The sequence below is a fragment of the Hyla sarda genome, chromosome 2, assembly GCF_029499605.1.
Source record: "Hyla sarda isolate aHylSar1 chromosome 2, aHylSar1.hap1, whole genome shotgun sequence".
NCBI lineage: Eukaryota > Metazoa > Chordata > Amphibia > Anura > Hylidae > Hyla > Hyla sarda.
Window position 1 is genome coordinate 255250106 of NC_079190.1, and position 26606 is coordinate 255276711.

The 26606-nt window shown below is 39.3% G+C and overlaps 1 protein-coding gene across 2 annotated transcripts in view; it reads right to left on the reverse strand.

The window, feature by feature from the left end:
* CSMD2 (CUB and Sushi multiple domains 2) overlaps positions 1 to 26606 on the reverse strand; it is a 1018208-nt gene that overhangs the window by 312891 nt on the left and 678711 nt on the right. Inside the window, exons 7-9 of one of the 2 annotated variants that reach the window (XM_056557006.1) lie at positions 14579 to 14656; positions 7685 to 7772; positions 2380 to 2504 (exon numbers count right to left, since the gene is read on the reverse strand). In XM_056557006.1, the coding sequence (XP_056412981.1) occupies positions 2380 to 2504; positions 7685 to 7772; positions 14579 to 14656 (291 nt within the window). The remainder of the gene's footprint in view (positions 1 to 2379; positions 2505 to 7684; positions 7773 to 14578; positions 14657 to 26606) is intronic. The other variant, XM_056557007.1, reaches the window with a different exon arrangement.

Sequence of the window (26606 nt, forward strand, 5' to 3'; positions counted from 1 at the left end):
GCAGCATACTTCCCAGTTGTTAGGGCACTTAGGCTATACACACAATGGGGGAGATTTATCAAAACCTGTGTGGAGGAAAAGTGGTGCAGTTGCCCATAGCAACCAATCAGATTGCTTCTTTCATTTTTAAAGAGGCCTGTGAAAAATGAAAGAAGCAATCTGATTGGTTGCTATAGGCAACTGTACCACTCTTCCTCTACACAGGTTTTGATGAATCTTCCCCATTGCATATATTTTTTTATGTGTATTTAGGGGCAGAATACATGTGTGTCAATTCTTAATGCGTTATTTCCCATTTAACTAAACAAATAAAGCCTAAAGAAAGTGTCAAAACACTTATTTTGTCAATTTAAAGCTAAGTTTTCACAGAGGACTTTCTGTGAGGAATTTCCCAGAAGAATCCCACTAGAAAGTCAGCCAAAATTTTCTGCCCATAGTCTTTAATAGGATTCAATTGTTGGAAGAGCGGAATTGCCATCGCGGAAATTCAGCATTTGCAAAATTTAAAGACCTGTCTTTAATTTTGCGGTTTTCCACAGCAGAAACCCATTGAAGTCAATGGGGCTTTGAATTTCAGCAGAATTCCGAGTTTTGAAAATTCTGTTCAGCAAGCCTTGCTGAATGGAATTTGTGTGGAATTGCGGGATTTCCACTGTGAAAACAAAGCCTTAAGGCTTTATTCAGAATTAGAAACAAATAACTGATTTCTTCCAAAAACAGCACCACCTCTGTAGACAGGTTGTGCATGAAACTGCAGTTCAGCTCTATGGAAGCTGTAATATTACACACAACTTGAGGACAGGCATGGAGCTGTGTTTGGAAGAAATTTGCTCTGTTAATGGTTATGGATAACCATTATGTCACGCCTCAGTCCCTCGTGACATCAAATCACACCCCCTCAATTCATGTCTATCGGAGGGGCGCATCAGCCCACACAACCCCTCCCATAGCTATAAATGGAGGGGGCATGGCATGACATCCCAAGGGGGCATGACTGTGATGTTATGACCACTGATGCAAACAAACAAACGCTGGGTGCTACAGGACATCCCAGTGGCGGTACCCTAGCAATCAGACATCTTATCCCCTATCCTTTGGATAGGGGATATGATGTCTAGCAGCAGAGTACCCCTTTAATGAAGAATAAGGCATAGATTAAGCGCCTCAATCCTCCTTAAACACGCTGGCATCCTGCATCCAATTTTTGTTTTTCATAACATGTTCCCATGCAACAGAAAAAAATCAGACTATGCACCATGCACTATATTCTTCACAGAAAAGCCATGGGGTATCCCCACTAAATGACATTGGGGCTAATCCGTATAAGGATCCACAAAACACCCACAGCCAATTCTAAGGTATACTTCAAGATTTTTAATAGTCAAAGCCTGGAATTGACAGCATAGCCTTACAATGTGCCACTAAGATCTTAACAGTAATTCATGTATTCATTGTTTGGTGTATATGATGGGGTCAAAAGAAAGAAAATGATCTGGATAGGTCCAGTAATAAAGAGAACTAACTGTTGTCCACTCATGCTCAAGGGACCACCAACAGCTATTTTATGGCACTACAGCACTGGTGGGTGTCAGAATCATCTCATCACATACAGTATGCTCTACTGCTCACAGCTGGGGATTCAACAGGAACACATACACTGTACATTACGTGCTTGTATAGAAGCAAAAAGATGACCATCCTAGAAGGCTGAATGTGTGTAATCAAGCATTAACACTTAAAGTGCCTAACATTTTACCGTGTTCTTAGATAGCATAAGGGTTAAGGAACAAAAAAGTTGATCCAGTCAGAAGAAAGAACTAATAAGCGTAACCTAATGTTACCCAGAAGCCAGAATAAATCTGCGGTATAGTCTCACTGGGTTTGCACAAGTCTATACTTAGTATACTGTGTATAAGGATGTTACGTTTCCTGAAGATCATTAAGAGAGATGTCTCCATTGCAGGTCAACAGCACATGAAATGGAAAAACATTTTCCACAGTACAGTAGAGGCTTCTAACTACTGGCTGCCATTTGACACAATTCCAGAAGGATATTTTACACTTAATAACCCCATTAGTAGACTCCGGCATGGCAGACTACCAGTAAAGGCATCTAAAATGGTTCTATTACATAGAAACAGGGGGATCACATGGATGATGTCATTCAAAGTTTTCAAATTCTATGATATATGTCAACACAAAGGAACGAGTGAGGAACCGGACAGGGTTACTGTTTGTTGTCCAAATATCTCAATGGCTCAACCAATCCAAAGTCGATACATTACGGTGTAGTCAGAAAAAAATATGTATATGAAAACAGTTATATTTGGATATGCATCTCTTCCGATATCCATTGTATGCCTACTGTCTTGCTGTTACCTCTGCAAATAGGTCGGTGATCACTCCAAGCAGCAAACATGTCGCTCACTTTCATGCAGCTGATGCTTTTGGAACCTTGCAGATCATACCCATCATTGCACAGGAACTGGATGCTGGATCCAAGCCTATGGGGAACAATACAAATGTAAAAGGATTGTGGAGGGAATACTAAATTCCAAAAACTGGATGCAAACATTATAAAATGACGGGCAAAAAGAACTTTGGAGATCCCTCAATGTACGATGTGCCAAGCAGCCTGTTATTCCTTATATCCAGTGATATGCAAGAGTCAAAGTTATGGATTCAATGAATGAAAATAGATAGAAACAGCATTTTTTTTTTTGTAACATTTGGCTATTATAGGAGTAAGTAGGTGTCATCTTAAGAAGATGATGCAGGCACTAATACCCAATGGATAGAAGGAAGAACAGAGGCACTTTTATATATATAAGCACAAATGCAAGCCAGCTCTCACCTGTAAGGAATGATACCAACTGCATGGATGACCTGGAGCAGGGCCAGCAATAAATCCTTTACAGAAACGTAAGGTCCAGAGGAGAATTCCTTAAAATGTAATCTTTATTTCTGTTCATTTAAATCACAGCAGTCCATACCACACTTAGATCTGACATGTTTCGGTCGTCAATGACCTTAATCATATATCTGACATTTTGATAGGTCATTAACAACCGAAACATGTCAGAACTAACAGTGTTGTGTGGGCTTCTGTGATTTTATATGGCCAGAAATAAAGATTAAAATTTGAAGGAAATCTATCATCAGTGTCACCTGCACTAACCTGTCGGTACCTACAGTGCAGGTGACACTAATGACAAAGATACTTACCTAGTCCTGATCTGTGCTGTGGTTCTCCGGATGTCCTCTTTGGTATCTTCTGTACCGAGCCCGACTTGGAGCATGGGCGGTGCTTAGTGACGTCACCACTGTTGTTCTCTGCTGGGTCCCGTTGCGAGCAAACAGCAGCAATGATGTCACTAAGCTCCACCCATGCTCCAAGTCAGGCCTGGAGCAGAAGACATTGAAGAGGAAACCACAGCACAGAATGGGACCAGGTAAGTATCGTTGTCATCAGTGTCACCTGCACTACCTGTCTGTACCGTTGACACTGATGACAGATTTCCTTTAAGGGATTCTACTCCGCTGGATCTTTCATTACTGTAAAGAACATAGGCACTCCAATATATATATATATATGTTTTTTATTATTATTATTATTATTATTTACATTCTTCAATAAGCAGCAGTGAGCGTTTCTCATCATATGCCCCCTTCTAATTCCCCAACCGTATTAGTCCCTACCAACTGCAACAGGGTTGAATTAACCCCTGTATTTGTAAACTATTGATTCCCTGCTCCACCTAATAACATTTCAGGACCCAATCTTCTATGCTGAAGAGATGTTTGATAAATATTGACTCTTCTCTGCCTCTTTGTATAAAAACAGCATAATATAGAATATCGATAGCTAGTATTTCCCAGCAGCCCCATGATTTATTGTATTATCACTGTCAAGACAAATCTTCTAGATGATTCCCTAGCATGGCGAAATAGCATTACGGTGTATCTCAAGCCCCATCTGTTGGCAGAATAAATGTGATTATTTTAATTATAGAGTATTATATTTGGGGGGAGGAGGTTATAGGGTTAGGATGTCGGAGCAGGACACTTGAGACATTATACATAATATATGTATACTATTATAGACAGTACTGGGTGTGAAAGATGTCTATAATCTATATAATCTTGTATAATTTATAGCAGTATTTCCCTACCAAGATGCCTCCAGCTGTTGCAAAACTACAATTCCTAGCATGCCCGGACAGCCTTTGCCTGTCCGGGCATGCGTGGAGTTGTAGTTTTGCAACAGCTGGAGGCATCCTGGTTGAGAATCACTGATTTATAGATTGGGTGTGTTTTGCTGTTTACTTCGGATGTTTATAAAAACTGAAGAGTTAGTGGAAATATACAGGTATCCAGACATATATATATATATATATATATATATATATATATATATTTATTGACGTCAATGGCTCCAAGTATAAAAATATCTGCATGTATGCTATGAGATTGGCATGATATTTGAGGAAAATGAGATGATTTATGAATACACAGGAATGTTAAAAATTAAGTAAAAAAAAAAAAAAAGTAAAAATACCATGTGGCTCCTGAAATCGAAATATTAGGCTGGAAATCAATTTATTTTCAGATATGTGGAATTATTATTCTTTAGCATTATTGTACAACATGCTCTTTGACCTTTATTACATGGTAGCCAAATGTCTCCAATTCATCATTATTCCAAAGACAAAGGAAATAATAATAAAAGAAAAAAAAGATCATACTTACAGTAATACAATAACATTTGCACAGGGTTACATATAATTGTGCATACTGTATGTTTGTTTCATTCTACAATGTACAAATTGCTGATACAGCAAAATATGGGAATGAATTCTGCTTTTCATATCTATGCTGTGATATACAAAATGAAACATGCCTATTTATCCATATTATGATTTATATTTAGATTTATATATATATTTATTTATCCACATTATGATTTATATAGGCTTGCTGCCTCCTGTCACCCATACTCTATATCTTCAGCTGCAAACCTTGGAAGTTTCACAGCTTGGGTAACATCTCAGGGTGACACTTTAGGTTATTATAGCAGACATATCTTTGCACATTTGCTAATTCACATTATATAAGGGAAAAGGCTTGAAATACAACATTGTTATATGCTACAACCTAAATCAATAGTTAAAGTAAAGATTAAAAAAAATACTTTGTAATCTATCTTATTGGAAAAAAAATGTTTTTTTTTTTTTTTTTTTTGTCCACTTATCAGACTCTTCTATGCTGCCTCCTCATCCAATCTCAATTCTAAGGTGAAATCTGTCTCCCGAGAGGCATAAATAAAAACTGATTATCAGATTACTGAGAGATCAGGTTACAATTGCTCCTGATAGAAGCCTGCCAAGAAGGGAAGGGGAAAAGGAAGAGGATGAGGGACAGGAAGAGGAGGGGGATAAAGATTATGACAAGGAAGAGGGGGGCAGAAAAAGGGAGAGGATGAGGAACAGGGAGATGATGAGAAGGAAGAGGATGAGAAACAGGAAGATGATGAGGAACAGGAAAATGAAGAGGAGGATGAGGAACAGGAAGATGGGGAGAAGGAATAGGAGGATGAGGAAAAGGAAGAGGATGAGGAACAGAAAGATGATGAGAAGGAAGAGGATGAGGAAGAAAAACAATGTGACGAGGAACAGAAAGATCATGAGAAAGAAGAGGAGGATGGACAGAAAGAGGAGGGGGATAAAGATTATGACAAGGAAGAGGAGGGGCAGAAAAAGAAAGAGGATGAGGAACAGGGAGATGATGAGAAGGAGGAGGAAGATGAGAAACAGGAAGATGATGAGGAACAGGAAGATGATGAGGAACAGGAAGATGAGAAGAAAGAGGAGGAGGAGGAAAAGAAAGAGGATGAGGAAAAGGAATATGATGAGAAGGAAGAGGAGGAGGAGGAAAAAGAAGAGGATGAGCAACAGGAAGATGATGAGGAACAGGAAGATGAGAAGAAAGAGGAGGAGGAGGAAAAAAAAGAGGACGAGGAAAAGGAATATGATGAGAAGGAAGAGAAGGAGGAGAAAAAAGAAGAGGATGAGGAACAGGAAGATGATGAGAAGGAAGAGGAGGATGAGGAAAAGGAAGAGGACGAGGAACAGGAAGATGAGGAGAAGGAAGAGAAGGAGGAGGAAAAGGAAGAGGATGATGGACAGAAATATGATGAGCATGAAGAGGAGGAGGAAGTAAAGGAAGAGGATGAGGAACAGAAAGATGATGAGAAGGAAGAGGAGGAGAGGGATGGGAGCAATGCTGCTGTTTCTGGTAAGTGTCCTATAGTCTTGAACTGCTGCTGGATACTGATACTGCTACTTCCGAGTGTGTATGAGAGATATGTGCATATGGCTCTTATCAGGGAATTCAGAGTGAGTGTTCAGTAGAGAAAGGAGGGGGAAGAAGAAGAAGAGTGTGATCTTAGAATTCTAAGACTTTTTTTTCTGTAATAAGATATTTTTCAATGCTTTTTATCTTTGCCTGTGCTATTGATTTATGGAAAGCTGTTTATAAATGGAGGTACACTTAAACATAGCATAGGACTATGACAGGCATTTATTTATTTTTAGTTGACTTAGAGTCAAGCAGTGGAATTGTGATGCAACCTAGAGGACCAGATGTAACCATTTTAGGAATGTTACTAGATTGGGACTACAAGTTCACTTGAATTAACCCACAGTTGTGTGGGCAGTAATGGCAGCGCTTTTGAATTATAGGTTTGGGTGCTGTCGTGTTGTGAGGTGTTTCCAAACCAGGGAGCCTTCAGCTTTTGCAAACATACAACTTTCAGCATGCCTGGACAGCCTTTGGCTGTCCGGGCATGCTGGAAGTTGTAGTTTTGCAACAGACAAAGTCACATTGATTAGGAAACACTGCCGTAGAGTGTTGTTGGCCTTGACCTTTTGGTGAATGTCCAGGGCCCATTTCAGATCCTCACAATGCAATTTTATGATTTGCGTAAATAATAGAGTTACAGCTGGATTCACATTAAAAGGGTATTCCAGGATGTTTTTATTTGACTGTGCTACAGGGACTGTAGTTTATAATATAGTGTCTGGACCTGTGTTTCATGGTGGTCTCACAATTCTTATATGATCTTTGCCACAATGTTCATTTTTAGCAGCATACAAAATGAGTGTTGTCTCAGGTTTTCCCAGGTTGCAGTGCGGCCCAAGACATTACATCACTAGTCAGGTGTTGAAAAAGGGGGGGGGGGAATCATTGTCCACAGCACTGTAAACTACAAGGAATTGTAGTTTACAGCACAAATTGCAAGGCAGCTCAGGTGTGCTTCAACGGGTGGTGTGGCTGATGTGTGGAAGGAAGACAAGTGACCTCACATTTACAAGGATTACAAGGGATCCTGGGACTTGTAGTTGGAGGGAGAAAACTTCAACAGGAAATAACCATTTCACAGAAAGAAAGCAGCATTATAGTGGACTCACAACACAGCCATTGAGTCCCAAGACAAGCACGGATCCTTCCTAAGCATATATCCATATATATATATAAAGTCACCTTATGGTGAATAACCCCTTTAAGTATTGACAAGAAAAAAAAATCACATCTTGTCAAAACAAATGCTTACATCAATATTGGCGAATCTATGAGCTGCAGGAAAGAAAGAATGAGTTAAAAAGCAGGAAAAAAGGTCTCTCACCTGAAATCAGAACCTATTCTTTTTCCATGTTCAGGAGTTCCTGGGTCGGGACACAAGTGGTGTCCTTGGTAAACACCCACCTGCGTTACTAAAATGCAAAAGAGAAAGCATACACAGAGAGGAATCACTCCACACACGGCTGACTTTACAGGCAACACTGTTGGATAATGGAATCACATAAGTATAAAGTAACTGGCATTATAGTGTTTCACAGGTTTCACTTACAAATAAGGTAACTGAATGAACATGATTTGCTCTCCAACCAACAAAAAAAAAAAAAAAAACTTCCCTACTGCTTCCCGCTTGATGCAAGCACACATTGCAATTTGGCAAATACATTCTTCTTGCTTAGAAATTTTTGATTTCATAAATATCACTTAGCCTTAAAAACTTTTATGATTTTTTTTTACACATTACAAAAGTAAGATCACCCTTTCAGCTCAGCAGGGCTCTACAGAGCTAGATGGGTGAACACATTTGTTACAAAGGCATATTGCATCAAGACCTCTTTGTAGCATGTCTTAGCTTGAAAATGAGATGTTTTCTTCCAGTATCCTCGAGTAATATTTCATTAAGGAATCACTTAGGAGATTGTGATGTAATTTCTTAAAGCTGGTAGAGGTGATAATTTTACATATATCTGTATGCTTAGAGACCAGATATTTTCAACCAGTACAGAACACTAGAAACCTATTGGTAGCACGCATTCAGGCACACTCACAGACACTAACATCACCAGCGCAGTGGAAGGATAGAGCATGTGGATATGCATTCTGTATGTTTCCTTTTTTTGGAAACATTACCTGGAATAGTTCCTAACAGCCGCATGGATAAGTGGTATGTCCCAAACTGGAAATGAATTCTAAGCAACAAGACACAAACTAGAATATATTATTACACTCAGCCTATTCACTGTACACTGCAATCTTCCAGATACTGTATAGCGCCACATTTATATGCCCCACATGCCAGGACTAGATGAAAAATGCTGTTACGCAGCCAACTTTTCCTTGGAAAACCCAGTGGAAGCATCCAAGCACCCCCAAAGCACGTAAAAGCTGTGTTCAAGAACACTGGCTTGAATGTTATTCCATGCATTATATACCACAGATGCTGCGTACCAGCTTTCTTTACTACCTTTGCATCCCCAACCATCCTCAGTAGGTCATGTTGGTAATCAATTTAGACATCCTTGGTTTAATAGCGGCATCAAAAAATATGAGAACATTCAAGCAAGAAAATCTTATCACAATTTCTCCCCCTTGTGATCTCTGAGAGTAGACTGCATTTTTTGCGAACAAATATCCATACAGATGTATCTACTGTATGCGTATGCTTAATGGAACGGCACTCTTTAAAAGGGGTACCCAAGCCCTATTAAATTGTATCCCCTATCCAAAGGATAGGGGATAAGATGTATGATCGCAGGAGTCCCGCCACTGAGGACCCCCACAATCTGTCATTCCGAAGATTCTGCACTGCAGAGAGCTCACACAGGTGGGTGCAGAATAACAGATTGCGGGGGTCCCCAGTGGCAGGACCCCTGTGATCATACATCTTATCCCCTATTGTTTGGATTGGGGATAAGATGTATTAGGGCTGGAGTACCCCTTTAAAAGAATTCTTTATAAAAGACTGCTTGACGTTCATAATAAATAACTTTAAATTGTAAACACACTATAGTTAAAATGAATATAGAACAGTGAATAGAAACAGGATGAGAACATTGCAAATGGAGGTGATATAGGAATGCGAAGCCAGGACATTGAATACACAGAGAAAGATGCATAAGGTGGAAACTGAATGAAATGTATGTGATAAAGCAAAGCTCAGAAGTCACACTGGGTGAAGGGTGAGCGAAAATGCTAAGAGGTGTCTTCTTAGCAAAGGATGAATTAGTATACAGGAACTTACATAGCCTGGTGGCAAGTATACTATCTAGGCTATGGAGACAAGAAGAAGAATCTGAGGATGGAACATATACAATGCCTACTTAATGGACAGAAAAAGACAGTTCAACAATGTGACAGTCACACACGTGCAGTGGGTAAAAAAAGCAATGTAAAATTCTCACTTCTTAGGCACAATGAAAGGTGAGAATGGGACTACTTGATATATTTAGACTTGATAACTTATTATATATTCTGCTTCCTCAAGACATGTCCTACAAAGAAATTGGAACTTTCTTCATTGGCAACCTTACAATTAGAAAGTTGAGATGTACCTATGCTGAAAAGATTGGTCCCTAAAACAAAAATACTAAAATGGACGCCCTTAACATTCTAATGGTCACTAAAAGATAAGTCTGTGTATAAAAATCCAGGATATCACCTGGTGTCATCTTAGGATGAGAATAGAATGGTATTAGTCACATCGCTGGAGTGGATCATTGAAATGAGTTCCGAACTAAAAGGTGGGAATAAAAAACATGCAAAACAAAAAAAAATAGACCATGGTAGAATAAAGGTTAAGAAATAGTGTCTGAGAAAAAAGTAGAGACGCTGGTACTCTGTCTACAGTAGGTAAACAAGGAAACACTTAGTCCCATTGAAAAATGCTAGGAGACATAAGGACTGTAAAAACTGAAAATGAAAGAAAAGTTATATATGAAGAAAATTACATGATGTGGGTTGAAATAGCGTTCAAGGATTTTCAACCTTTACTTTTGTTAGTGATGAGGTGAACAAATGACTAGTTAGTGTATCTAATGTCACTACTGCGGTCGGGTCCCCTGACATTATCATCTGTCGTTTAGAAAGGAAACAGATTATCAGGAAATCTCTTTTGGCTTGACTGGAAGCGCAAAAGAATTTAGTGTAAATGGGTAAAGCAAAAGTCCACAAAAAGATACAGTAGGTCAGCACCGTAGTCTAAGACTGCATGCTAAAGCTACCAGCAAATCTGAGTGGAATGAGTGATCGGATGACATAATGCAATTCAACAAGGGAACAGTGCCCATTACTGCAAAAAGACAGACTGAAACAGTGCTCTGGATCAAATGAACTGTTATCCTATGACCCGGGTGGCACCTGATACAGGAATTTGAGTCCATAGCTATTCCCTTGAACTTCCATCAAGTTATTTTTTAAATTCCAGGGAACTATCTACAATAACACAGAAATGGCATGAAACACCCGATGAATGGTATGAGTACATCCATCAAATCTTTCTCTTGAACTTCTTCTCTTGTTAAAATATTGCAGCTATAATTCATTTCTGTATAATATAAAGATGTCTATATACTAAAACTACTGTATTTGATCACACTAATGTCATGGCATCCTTTCATAAAAGAACCGTGACATCTATGACAGATCCTTTCTCAAACCGGTCTTGAAAAATCCTGACATCCAATTGAGAGATAATGCGTTTCATCAGATTTCCATTTGGCTTCTGGTGTTTTAGATAGCAAGAATAGAAACAGTTCTGCCAACTATTTTTATATTTACTATTTACTACCCTTATATTTAGTTCTTTACTAAGGGCTCTATTATATGGAGTGATTATAGGCTGAATAGGCCGATACTGACCTGTGTAATAGGCTCAGAGATTAGCCGATGGACAAACAAACACTTGGTCATCAGCTTATTGCATCATATTAGTAGGCTTAAGAATCATTGTTGGATAGCTGCACATGTCCCTATGTAAACAGGGGACATGCTGCCAACAAAGAGGAAGTTTAGGACCACACAAAGAGTCCAAGGATCGTTCATGTGGCCCCACCTGCAAGCACTGATCAACAAAAGTCAATCATCGGCCCTCACAATCCTGCTGCAGTCAGCACATCTAAAGGGCCCTAAGTTCACTGTTAATATAAATTATTTGTCATATTGTTTTATCCATGACAGAAGACCACCCATGGACCTTAAAGGGGTTGTGCGCTGCCCTGCAGTTCGGAACTCAGCTCACAGCGTCCGGAGTTCATTACTCCGAACGCTGTGTGCGGGCTTCCGTGTTCGCAGCCGCCGGGCGTGACATCACGCCCGGCCCCTTCGTGATGTCTCGCCTGCCCCCTCGTGATGTCTCGCCCGCCCCCTCAACGAAAGTCTATGGGAAGGGGGCTCGACTGCCCCCTTCCCATAGACTTTGGTAGAGGGGGCGGGCATGACATCACGAGGGGGCGGGCGAGACGTCGCGAAGGGGCGGGCGTGACATCACGCCCGGCGGCCGCAAACACGGAAGCCCGCACACAGCGTTCGGAGTTATGAACTCCGGACGCTGTGAGCTGAGCTCCGAACTCCGAGGGGCAGCGCACAACCCCTTTAAAATTGTTTGGGCAGTGCATAAATGTAGACTATTCATCTCAATAAGTTTAGGGTATCTGTAAAAATATGCCAACGCATAAATCCCAGAAGCAAGTGAAGTGACAACACTCTCTGTTGTACTATATTATTTCATAGATTATTTTCTTTAAGACGCCCCTAGAAGCAAGTTGAGTGACTATACTCGCGAGTGTACTATAAACTTCTATAGATTACTTTCTTTTAGACAAGCAAAGAAAGTGACAAAGGGAATCTAACTGTCCAAGCAGATTGGCAAAATACATTAAGTGCCAATTGTGGAGGAGGTGCTGTAAGCGGAATCCACCCTGAAAGTCCATAGTGTGAATGTCCAATGGGGCAGATTTATCAGTCTGTCTGAGGCAATAGCAACCAATACAGCTTAGCTGTGATTGGTTGCTATGGAAAAATCAGACAGTTTATGTCTCAGACAGACTGATAAATCTGCCCTTGGAATTACAATGTATTGGTGGTAAATGGTATATACATTTATATTGTAAAATACTGACCCATGAATCCTTCAATGGAGAGAAGTTAAACCACATAACATATCTTGCAAACAAATAAAATTGATATCAGGTATGGGTGGAATACTATATATACACATCAAGAGAAATTAAGATTTTGGATTGTGGAATTATTATTATGATAGTATTAGATTTACTATTATTATTATTAATGTTTTATTTTTTTTAAATTATTTTAGCTGTTTAAACACCAGATTTTCAATTCTTATGCAATGTACACATGAAAAGGTATGCTAAGATACATACAGTAAATCTTGGCCTGGATTTTTTTCAATAATTTTTCAATTCATGCTAGATGGAAATAACCAATATTTGACTGCATTTAAAACATGCATGCTAAATGATTTTATTGGAAATACTATTTTTACAATAGCAAAAACTCACGTTTGCAACTTTTATTCAATACATATACTTTTCAAATTAGGTTTGAAAAGCAGCATAACCTAGGATACCAAACACATCTATGTCTTGGCTTGTGACACGGAGGCCACCGCATAGACAATACATCGAATTATTAAAAAAATGTATAGCTATGCCCTAACTTCCTAAAGCTGCAGTATCAGAGAAAAAAGGGGCAGCTTTGAGTCTCAGCAAAAGTAGAGGCAAAAAGAGAAGCTGGAAACATCCGTCAGGTGCTGCCGTGTTGCCATGGCAACTGGTCCAGGATACAGTGGTGCATATTCACGGGGTGAGCCTCTTTGGCACCTCTCTGCCATCCATCACTCAAAGGGTTAACCCTTAACTAGCCAACTCCCAAACCATTCATTAGAAACAAGTGCGGCCTGTGAGGATAGAAATGCACTGAACAATTCTTTGTTTCTCGCAGAAGAATTCGCACAACGGATGTGATGGCTTTTAAGAGCCTTAAATCTTTCCTTATAGATGAAGCATTGTATAACCTGTGGCTTTCAGAGAGTGCACAGACTGATAAATGCCTATACGTTTCTGAAAGGCAATACTATGATATGTATTCGCAGCTGACATTATCTTATAAAATAATATGACTCCCAAGCCTAGAGTCAAATAAGCAATTTGTCTACGTACACTTATGACGGTGGAGAATGAGGTCTAGAATATTCGCTGACATTTACCATGGCTTGTGTGCAGTGTGCACCGCATGCTACTAGCGTCATGTTGCAGGTTAACTCAAAAGAAAGACCTAACATTGTTTAAAGCCTAGAAACTTTTAATGTGCCTTCCCCTAGCAGCTCACCTAATGCTGTAGCAAATGGAAAATCTAAGGGATTTGTGGCTGACCTTTCCAGGATAAGGCAAACGAAGAAAGCACAATGTCCTTTACACAGGGATATCTCTGGTTTTACTCAACCCAACAATATTCTGTGAGCTGCACAGGACAGAGAATTAGACGCTCCAAGAGAACAGGTGCGGATAAAGGAGGGAAAAGCTTAGGTAAACATGAAACCAAGGGAAAGAGCGTATATTGGTTGGTACACCACTGACGCCACCTCAAAGCACTTATTTACAGGCTGTCCTAAGGGTGTCAAGTCCAACTATGGACCTTTAAACAGGATTTGTCTTTTAGCTATCCCTAAAATTAACCTTCTCGCACCAGACGCACATGGGGAAATCAATAGAAATGTGTGTACAAACATATAACTGTAGGAAATCTAAAGAATTTAATGCAACCTTCCATTATCTTTAAGTCCGAGACAAGAGTTTTTCTATCCCCGGTGGGATCTATCAGACAAATAATACTTTCTTCAGCCCTCTTATATCGAACCCTGGCCACATTATATTCACAAATAAAAAATAAACTAGGTGATTTTTTCTGTTTCTTTTCCATCTTTGCACTTTAGTCTTACGATTTTAACATGTAGAGTTTTATACTTAGTTATGTGGGCTCTTATCTTCTACTGATAAATTGTGATTTAGAATAGAATATAGTGATATCTGTTGTCTTCTTGGTATAAGGGAAAACAAGGCAATGTTAAAGCATCCCCCCCCTCTCACAGTAATGAGTCTATGTGCGGTGAAAGGAGAGCCATCAATCCACTTTGGAATATGCAGGAGGTATGGTCTGGAAATGGCAATGCATGAAGGTGTAGGAAATGCTATTAAACACTTACACACTGATGTCTTCTGGTTGCTGTCCTTGTTGGGGAGAAGCTTGACTCCTCTCGATTTCATCTCCATTTGTTTTTTCACTGGAAGGAGTTGAACAAAATAACCAAAGTTAACTAGTGCAATAATTAATATATGTGCTATAAGACATTGACACTGTATATATTTTGGAATGATTACATAACTCAAAGTGAACCTAAAGCATACCTGTCAGATACCACGAAAAACAAACTGTTATACGTTACTCAGTACCTCTTCCTGATCATTGTAATTTTTATGTATCTATCACCGATATTTCACTAAAAATAGCATATTACAGCTGCCCACTGTCTTTTTCATCTTGTCAAAGGAAGGGGGCGTGTCCCTCTCTTGATTGCACTGTGATGACTCCTCCCCCTTACTCACCCTGTTGACTCACTGCTCTTCGGAGCCTGGCAGCCCTGCTCTGTAACCCTTTTCTCTCTGGTTTTATGCTGTACACACACACACACACACATTGATTATTAGAAATTGCCTGTTTGGCTTTTTTAAAAGGAACCTGTCAACAGTTTTATGCTGTCCGAACCATGGTCAAGTTGGAGCACTAAGGCTGGGTTCACATCCGGCACAGTTTCCCTCCAGCATGCACTAGAGGGAAACTGATGCTAGAACTGATCCCATTCATTTGAATGGGACAGTTCACAGTCATCCAGCATCTCAGCTTGCTGAGTTCCTCTGTCCGCTGTGCAAAAACAATGGACACCGGATGCAATACAACTGATGACAACTTTTCATCAGTTTTGTCTAGATTTAGGCTGAGTTCACCTATGCCGGATGCTGGACATATGTGAACCCAGCCTAACAGGCTTCTCTATTACAACCATGTGTGATTTACTCTAAACGGCTGAGCCTTTCCACAGTATATATAGTTGTAAAGTTAGCTAGAAATCGGGCTATGAGTCTCCAGGCAGTCCGTGGTCCTGATTGACAGATCACTCCCTATACGCAAATAGAGAAAGATATGTCAATCAAATAACTTGGAGCCTCATTCTGAGCCAAATATACTACTATTATTATTCTTAAATGACACAGCTATTCAAAGTGGATCAACAAACCATCACATTTCATCATACAATTATATTAACCCCTTCCTGCAGAATGACTTATATAAGTTATGCAGGTAGTTCGCGCATCTTGACATTTATATAAGTCATTCAGTTAACCCGGCGATGTGCGGCAATATTACACCATTTCTTCTGAGTATATAAATACCCCATATGTGGATGTAAAGTGCTCTGCTGGTGCACTACAGGGCTCAGAAGAGAAGGAGCGCCATTGGGCTTTTGGAGAGAGAATTTGACTGGAATTGAAGGCCATGTGTGCTTACAAAGCCCCCATGGTGCCAGAATGGTGAAACACCCCCACATGTGACCCCGATTATGGAAGCTACACCCCTCACAAAATGTAATAAGGGGTGTAGTGAGCATTTACACCCCACAGGTGTCTGACAGATTTTTGGAACAGTGGTCCGTGAAAATGAAAAATTGTATTTTTCATTTACACAGCCCACTGTTCCAAAAGTCTGTCAAACACCAGTGGGGTGCAAATGCTCACTGCACCCCTTATTACATTCCATGAGGGGTGTAGTTTGCAAAATGGGGTCACATGTGGGGGTCCACTGTTCTGGTAGCATGGGGGCTTTGTAAACGCACATTCCAAACAAATTCTCTCTCCAAAAGCTCCTTCTCTTCTGAGCATTGTAGTTCGCTCGCAGAGCATTTAAACATCGACATATGGGGTATTTCCATACTCAGAAGAAAGGGGGTTACATATTTTGGGGGACATTTTCTCCAATAACCTCTTGTAAAAATAGTAAATTTGTGGGGAAAAACTGCATGTTAGTGAAAAGTTTATTTTTTATTTACACATCCGACTTTAAAGTCGTCAAACACCTATGGGGTGTTAAGGCTCACTGTACCCCTTATTATGTGCCTTGAGGGGTGTAGTTTCCAAAATAGTATGCCATGTTTTTTTTTTTTGCTGTTATGGCACCATAGGGGCTTCCTAAATGCGACATACCTCTCAAAAACCATTTCAAAAAAATTAACTCTCCAAAATCCCATTGTCACTCCTTCCCTTCTGAGCCCTCTAGTACGCCCGCAAAGCACTTTACATCCACATATGAGGTATTTCCTTACTCAAGAGAAATTGAGTTACACATTTTGGGGGGCATTTTCTTCCTTTACCCTTTGTAAAACTTCAAAAACTGGGTCTACAAGAACATGCGAGTGTAAAAAATTTAGATTTTGAATTTTCTCCTTCACTTTGCTGCTATTCCTGTGAAACACCTAAAGGGTTAACAAACATTCTGAATATCATTTTGTATACTTTGTGGGGTGAAGTCTTCATAATGCTGGTCATTTATGGGGTATTTCTAATATGAAGACCCCCTCAAATCCACTTCCAAACTGAACTGGTCCCTGAAAAATTGGAAAATTGCTGCAGAACTTTGAAGCCCTCTGATTTCTTCCAAAAGTAAAAACATGTCAACTTTATGATGAAAATATAAAGAAGACATATTGTGGTCAGATGTGCAAAAAATGCTCTGGTCCTTGAGGCCAAAATGGGCTTGGTCCTTAAGGGGTTAATTTATATTGTGGATTAGAGAGTAATTAAAAATGTTTTTAAATGATCAACAATAAAATATCCTAAACACAAAACCCTAATACATCCTATAAAAAATGCACTGGAGGCCAGCTGACCATGAATTACGCCATACACTATATACGCCATACAAGACATTTTGGCAACAAGGAGGTTGAGGGGTAAATACGGCTAATCATAGTGTGAACCTGACCAAAGACAACATTTGCAGGCAGTTTTTATTGGTTTTGCTTCAGATGCTCCAGATTACACCCCAAAACATGCTCTTGGGTTAATAGGCTTTGTATTAAATTGACCTCAGTGTATGTGTTTAGTCATAAGGAAATTCGATTACCAGCCAAATTACAAATGTAAGCAATTTATTGTTGTCTCTGTATAGGGCTGAATATGTTGGCCCTATATGAGCTAATAGCATTTTTTTTTTTATTTTAGTAGTCTATTGGCAACAGAAAAACAATAAAACTCCTTGTGAAGAGTAAAAAATACATTAAATCATACTATGTATATCACTATGTACTGTAGATCAGAACAGTGAAATGTCGTCATTGTGAAAATGTTGTATTTATGCACTGTAGAGTAAAAAATTGCCTTTAAAGGCTATTCTGATCTCATAACATCATATGATGGGTGGTGGTATGACCACTGGGACCCCCACTGATCCTGAGATTTGTATGAGTATTTGATGCTGATTATTTGAAGTTGCCTATTTCGTTGCTAGCAAAGTCTATGGGTGTTTATTTTCTACTCCCATAGACTTTGCTAGCACAGAAATGTGCAGAATCAAATACACAACATCAAATATGCTACATATACGCTACATGGGACCCTACCGTAATGGAGCTGTTCTGCAGTTCCTGGCATAATCGGTGGTCAGACTACATTGTCCAGGGAAATACTATGAAGGGTCCACAGCGCTAAATCATTATCAGGATTGTTGGGGGTCCTAGAGGTCATAAAGTAAAGGCATATCCTAGAGAAAGCAGAGAACCTAAGAGAAGGTATTAGGTTTAGCGCCAAGACCACTTCATCATTGGGGGGCTGGTGGTGCCTTTGGGCAGGAAACTGTGACCAACCCTATACACTTAAATCAACCAATTTTTCGATTTCCCCGAAGAGTGGGAAGCTGGGTGTAACTGACCAGGATAAGACTACGAAGGGTCCATACTGAACTAAACAATTCTGATAAGTAGTGGGGGGGGGGGGGGAAGAGGTTAAACTTCTATAAAATGAAAGCATGCCCTTTTGATATGTGATCATTACCCATTTAATGTGACTGATGATATTAAATGTATACAGTATGTATACAGTAGCCTGCCTTGTGTATGCTGGGTATTTTTTATTTTCTTTTACTGTCACAATATATCTGAATATTTATTATGCTGAAGATACAGTCATGGCTGTAAATGTTGGCACACCTGAAATTTTTCTTGAAAATGAAGTATTTCTCACAGAAAAGGATTGCAGTAACACATGTTTTGCTATACACGAGTTTATTCCCTTTGTGTGTATTGGAACTAAACCAAAAAAGGGAGGGAAAAAAGCTAATTGGACATAATGTCACACCAAACTCCAAAAATGGGCTGGACAATATTAGTGGCACCCTTAACTTAATATTTGGTTGCACACCCTTTGGAAAAAAAAAACTGAAATCAGTCGCATCCTATAACCATCAATAAGCTTCTTACACCTCTCAGCCAGAATGTTGGACCACTCTTTCTTTGCAAACTGCTCCAGGTCTCTTATTGGAAGGGCACCTTTTCCCAACAGCAATGTTAAGATGTTTCCCTAGCTGTTCAATGGGATTTAGATCTGGACTCCTTGCTGGCCATTTCAGAACTCTCCAGCACTTTGTTGCCATCCATTTCTCGGTGCTTTTGGATGTATGTTTGGGGTCATTGTCCTGCCGGAAGAACCAAGATCTTGGACACAAACCCAGCTTTCTGACACTGGGATGTACAGTGTGAACCAAAATCCATTGGTAATCCTCAGATTTCATGATGCCTTGCACACATTCAAGGCACCTAGTGCCAGAGGCAGCAGAACAACCCCAAAACATCACTGAACCTCCACCATATTTCACTGTAGGTACTGTGTTCTTTGTAGGCTCATTCCGTTTCTGGTAAGCAGTAAAATGATGTGCTTTACCAAAAGTAGTTCTCTTCTCCTCTTTCTGTTGTCCATGCTTAACACACACACAGACACACAATGCAAAGACTAAGTGAACTTCTCTCCTTTGATCTGCTTTCAGGTGTGATTATTATATTGCCCACACCTGTTACTTGCCACAGGTGAGTTTAAAGGAGCATCACATGCTTGAAACAATCTTATTTTTCCACAATTTGGAAAGGGTGCCAATAATTTTGTTCAGCCCATTTTTGGAGTTTGGTGTGACATTTTTCCCCTCCCTTTTTTGGTTTAGTTCTAATACACACAAAGTAAATAAATATGTATATAGCAAAACATGTGTTACTGCAATCCTTTTCTGTGAGAAATACTTAATTTTCTTGAAAAATAACAGGAATGCCCACATTTACGGCCATGACTCTATATGTTAAAGATATATGATGAGAAACGAGTGATTCGTGTTTCTAGTACTTTTCTATAGTCCTGAATCAGTAGAATAGACCCTGCTTTCACCCTACTGCTGATGTAAATCCTAAATCCTCGTATCATTACTTTCTTCTTCACTGCCAAAATATACAGCTTGATCAGCACCTTCACACAAGTAGACAGATGTTAGTCTAGTGTGACTGACCATGCAGTATGCATACAAATACTGGTGTAATGCCAGTCACAAACAGTTCTGTGAAATCTGACAATCATAATTCACAGATAAATGTTTTATGTTTTAAGTTACAAAGAAGAAATCCTTCATATCTGAGCGTGCGGTCCACTGACTCAGTGACTAACAGGCTGTTATAGTGTCTATGGTGTTTACCGTAAAACAGTACAGCTACAAAACATACAAAATATTGGCCCATCTTAAACATGTTTCCTCTGAATTGGACACCTGTTTATTTCAATGGTCTCCAAGTAAACCTGATATTATTCTATTTAGATCTACATTTTCATTGTGGCTGCACCTGCACAGTTAGGAAGTACTTCAGTGTCTTGGATGACTTCCATTTTCTTAGGATCTCAAACAACAGAAGCTTCCAACACACCTGGAAAGCTTTTTCTCTCCAAATTCTTTTTTTGCTGTGCTACCAGGTTTGTAATAAGAAGTTTCTGATTTATTCTTAGTGTGTGTAACTTTTCTTCTGTCTTGATATGGGACCTGGCAACCTCTCAGCATTCTCCTTCTATCATAGCATAGCATATAAAGTCATCATACTAATCACTATGGGTGAATGCATTAGCGTTTTCTTGGATGATACCTAAGGCTCCTTATATACCAGCAGATCCATGCCGATAGGTGCGCCAATCAGATAAGCGATTAAGAAGCCTTTTAGATGGCTCAATGACTGTGCAGCCAGGGCTAGATTGGTTATGCGGCGCTTCACTTTCATCATTGTCGTCTGCACATCCGTTTACACATTGAGATATGTGACTCACCAACAATCTTTTTTTATTTATATATCTTTGCCTTCTGATGATAATTATGATTGATTTAAAGGTGCATTCACACCATGTTTTGGAGATATGGCAGCTGGATCTGGCACAAGAATTTAAAAACTGAACACGCTGCTATATCCCCGTCAGACCCGCGCCACACCCCATTCATTTAAACAAGATGGACGGAGTCAGATAGTAACTCCGGGCTGCTCATTTTTGGACTGTATCCATTTTTTTCTAACTGTATCTGCTCATTAAAATGAATGCGGTGTGGCACAGGTCCGACGGAAATATGGCAGCGTCCGGTTTTTAAATTTTTAAGCCAGATCTGGCTGCAGTATCCCCAAAATGTAGTTTGAATGTCCCCTAACATAAAAGTGGAGTGTAGGTTTCTTTGTGGGTTTTAATTCCCTACAATATTTTTCCACAGTATTTACTAAGGTTTCCCTAAATTTTCGACTTTTCCCTACATTTTGCTTTTTTACATATGCTCTGATCTGTAGGGTTTCCCTCAGCTCAAATCCACCACATTTTATGTGGAAACCTTAGTACACATGTTGGGTTTAAACATGTTCGTTGGGTTTTTTCATTTCTGACGCAGACAGAATTCTGGTGCAGACAGAATTCTGGCGCAATGAGACTGAATTTTAGCGCAGATTCTGGCACACAACCCGATAAAATATGTCAGATTTACAATAGTAAATCAGGGCCTATGTATTTTCCACAGTGAATATGGTTGTTGAGATGCCACAGCCTATCATTGTGCCAGCCTTGTAACCGTGGTTTTATGAAATCTCTTTTGTGCACTGTGAATTTTTTTTTCTATTTTAAGCATGTCATATTTTATCATTGTGGATTTATTGCATTGTTTTCCAATTGACTTGAATGGGGAAGTAAAAAAAAGAACACAGAAAATTTACAATGTTTGGGATTTGTACTGTAGAAAAGCTGCAGTTCTCCAACAAATAGAATATAAATAAATGTTTAGAAAATAAATAGCTATATTTTCAAAATGAATATTTACTTACCCCCTTAAGGACCAAGCGTTTTTTCATTTTTTCACTTTCGTTTTTTACCTCCTTACCTTTTAAAAATCATAACCCTTTACATTTTGTACCTAAAAATTCATATGATGGCTTTTTTTTTGCCACCAATTCTACTTGGTAATAACATCAGTCATTTTACCCAAAAAATATATGACAAAATAGAAAAAAAAATCAATGTGCGACAAAATGAAGAAAAAAACGCCATTTTGTAAATTTTGGGGGCTTCCGTTTCTACCCAGTAAATTTTTCGGTAAAAATGACACCTTCTCTTTATTCTGTAGGTCCATAAGATTAACATGATACCCTACTTATATAGGTTTGATTTTGTTGTAATCATAACTACATGGACGAAAATTAATATGTTTAAAATTGTCCTCTTCTGACTCTTTTAACTTTTTTATTTTTCCGTGTACGGGGTGGTATGAGGGCTCATATTTTGTGACATGATCTGAAGTTTTTATTGGTACCATTTTTGTTTTGATTTGTTACCAAAAATACGCTATTTTGGACTTTGTAATTTTTTTGCGCCTACGCCATTGAATGTGTGATTTAATTAACAATATATTTTTATAGTTCATACATTTACATACGCGGCGATACCACATATTTTTATTTTTGCACACAATTTTTTTTTATGGGAAAAGGGGGGTGATTCTGACTTTTAATAGGGAAGGGGTTAAATCACATTTCTTAACTCTTTTTTTTACACTTTGTTTTGCAATGTTATAGCCCCCATAGAGGACTACAACATGCAATCCATTGATTGCAGACACTGATCACTGCTATGCAATAGCATAGATTTGATCAGTGTTGTCCGCGCTTACTGGATCTCAGGCTTGGTGCAATTAAATGCCGATTGGACAGCGTGGAGCCAGATAGGGAGCCTCCCTCTGTCCTTTCAGCTTTTCAAGATGCCGTGATTTCACCGCGGCGGTCCCGAACACTTCCGGCATGGATTTCTCCTTTTTTAGATGCCACAATCAACTTTGATTGCGGTGTCTAAAGGGTTAATACAGCATCTAAAAGGTTAATATCGGACATCAGCCCGATCGGCGATATCCGGTATTAGCCGTGGGTCCCGGTTGCTGATAGCAACCGGGACCCTGCAGATACGAAGCGCGCTCAGCTTCTGAGTGTGCTTCACAGATCGGGAGCCGGCCATGGTCGTAAATATACATCCGTAGTTGTTAAGGGGTTAAAGGGGAACTCCAGTGGAAACAAGCGGAAAACAAATATTTTCATATCAACTGGTGCCCGAAAGTTAAAACAGATTTGTATATTACTTCTATTTCAAAATCTAAAGCATTCCAGTATTTATCAGCTGCTGTATACTACAGAGAAAATTGTGCAGTTCTTTCCAGACTGACAACAACTGACTCCTCTGTTTATGTCAGGAACTATCCAGATTAAAAGCAAATCCCCATAGCAAACCTCTCCTGCTCTGGACAGTTCCTGACACGGACAGAGATGTCAGCAGAGGGCACTGTGGTCAGACTGAAATTTTCCCAAATTTCTCTGTGGTATATCTGTAGTATCAAGCAGCTGATAAGTCCTGGAAGGGTTAATATTTTTAAATAGAAGTAATTTACAAATCTAACGAACTATAGGTACAGAAACCGGCACTGCTGTATATGCGGCAATTACAAAGCTAACAGGTGGATATCGGAAGCTACGACTGTCCCATATGGTGCTCAGTCCAGATAAAGCAAGTATGTCCAATAATCCAGGTAGTAAGAAAAGAGGACGGCACTCACCCAGGATAGTAGCTTCAAACGTTATTTATTCTGTAAACACAGTGGCAGTATCGGACAGGTGAGAGGACGGGAACGCCGAGGGCCTCAGCGTGCAGGTAACGGCTGTGTTGTACTTCCATACTTAGTCAGACCATCAGACACCGCCACTGTGTTTACAGAATAAATAACGTTTGAAGGTACTATCCTGGGTGAGTGCCGTCCTCTTTTCTTACTACCTGGGTAATTTACAAATCTGTTTAACTTTCTGGCACCAGTTGATTTGAAAAAAAATAAATTTTCCACTGGAGTACCCCTTTAATCTATTCCTACATCTGCAGCCCTAAATGGGCAATAAATCTGTGTGAAAATTCCACATGAAGTCATGCAGATTCTGGTGTGGATTGGGTATGAAAAGAACTCTTCATCTCAACACCCCAACGGCAGTCGATCCTGTCAATTTTTCTGAATGCCAGAATGGAAAAATACCCTTTTCTGTTGCAAACAAGCATATGCCACAAAGTTCTCAGAATCTGTAAGAATATGAATTTGTGCACACATATTTCTTGGTTATCTAATAATCTTTTCGACACTTGGTAAAGCACAACACTGCTGAAGATTAAGCATTGAGAAAGAGAATACTCCTTTTATAATAATAGACAGACATTTGTTGAAAGGATCAGTTACTGACATATATCAGATGTCAATGAAAATCCCAGGAAAGATGCAAAACATGATGGATTGTGTCAGGCGTAAAATGAAGCTTTGTTCCATTACATGTATTAAAGATAATAATCAAAACGCTGATAATGGAAAAAATGGCAGTGTCCTACTTTATGATACTATTAACTATGCGGAAGAGTTTGCACATGGTGAGTCCTTGTGACTAGACCTACACATTTTCTTATTTCAAGCTTAATCCATTTTTCTCAGCATTTGCCAACAGAGCCCCATGACCTCTTTGGTTGTTAATTTATTGCTATTACGCTTTAACAAGGCTGTGAAGTGGTAAAGTGGTTACAATTGTATCCTTTGTAGTGCTTTGTCTCTCTGCTGGTCTTCTAAACACCGGCGGACCCAATGAGGAAGCTTATTGTGCTTCCTTCCTACATCCAGCCGACCGGTTCGTTTCCTAACAGTGGCCTTGTGGAACACACGAGCCTATAAAGAATCCACCCTGTTGATCAGCCAATAAGATTTTGTAATGAGACTGCTGCGGGCTGCACAAACGTTCAGTGCCGGGAGACTCCCTGCAGCAGGATTTAATACCTTGAAAGCATAACAAGGGCTGAAAAATATATTAAAATCTGAATCATTACTGAAGTAAAGGACACACGGGGGACATTAGAAACGTTCCTGTGCAGATTGTTCTACCAGCGGCAATAAGGAAAAAAGGAATAATGTAGCTAAAGGACCCTACTAATTCTCACAAATGAAATCTTTCATTTATAATTTATGTGACAAAAATTTTATCTCATTAAACAAAATATAAGACCAAAACAAATAAGTGATTTTGCATTATGTTCATCCCCCAGCCTAGGCCTGGGAATGAGAATTGTGAAGGCGAGTAGCTGGGAATATTCTCTACCCTATGTGATTAGTATCATACACAAGGCTGATGTCCTATAAAGACTGCATGATTTTTTTATATCACTTATCTTTACGTCTTATCGGGCTATGCCTTCAGTATATGTGACTACCTATCAGATGTAAGGGCTAACTACAGTGACTTCTCTTCTACATATCATTTTAACATTTCCGGTGGTTCAATTGTAATAAATATAGGATTATTTGCATTGGACTGGTGGAATATTAAACTGTGGAATCTGCATAACATACTGCTGTGATGTATTAAGAGGATATAGATCTATATCATGGAGCATGAGAAACAGCTGAACAGCGAGCCTTGCATAGCTGTATAGATAATATGATGTTAACCCTACATTTGGCTTATACATTCTGTTGGTAGGTCGGCTTATATTGTCAAGAAATTTTACTGGCTAATATACTTAGACCATGTTCACACAACAGAATTTCTAAGTGGAATCCGGCAGAAATATTTGCTTTGGAAATTCCATTGCAGCAGAGTCCCATTGTAGTAACATCTGTCATGGAAAACGAGATTCAGGCCTCGCGGAAAGAATTGATATGCTCGAACTGTTTTGTATTATTGAGATGGCTCTTTTCCAAGGAGTCCTATTTGTGTCCTGCCATTTGTGGAATGTCTGCCCATGTTTGCAAATATTCTGCCATGTGAACATAGCTTAAGTGTGAACCACAGACCTGGGTGTATTTCACCTTAAATTGTTACTGTCATAAAAAAAAGAAAATTTGACATGTTACCCAGACATTTTTAAAGTTTTGATGACACTTCTGTGACCAACAGCAATCAGTTATTATAAGCTGGGGATGTTCACAGCAGCTCAAGGCTCATTCCCTGGCTGTCAATCAAATTCAACTTTTTTGCTACATACGTTTTTGCAGGGGAAGGTAGGATCTGGGGTGTGCTATCAGAAAAGGGAATGTTCTATCATAAAGTAAACTATTTTTTCAAATCAAGCTTTTATGTTATTTTTATGTATTTATTTTTATTTATTTATTCATTAGTTTATAGAATTTTCCATATAGCAATCTATATTATAAACAAATACTGGAATCATGTATGTGATGGTAAAGAAGAGGCTGCTGGACCACTTTCTGTACAGCATTACAGTGAAAGGTGGCACCAGTAGATAGAAAAGAAAGTAATGAAACTCACAGCTCAACCTCCCCTACCTGTGGAATGACCTCTTCAAAGGTCACAAAACATGCCCATAAACCTTTTCCTATTCATGTCACTGAGTTATCTCCTTTCAATTGTTGCCCAATGAAGTATACCGTATATACTTGAGTATAAGCCGAGTTTTTCAGCATGATTTTTCATGCTGAAAACGCCCCCCTCGGCTTATACTCGAGTGAACTCTCTGCCTGTCAATCCCTTGCCAGTGGTCTTCAACCTGCGGACCTCCAGATGTTGCAAAACTACAACTCCCAGCATGTCCGGACAGCCATCGGCTGTC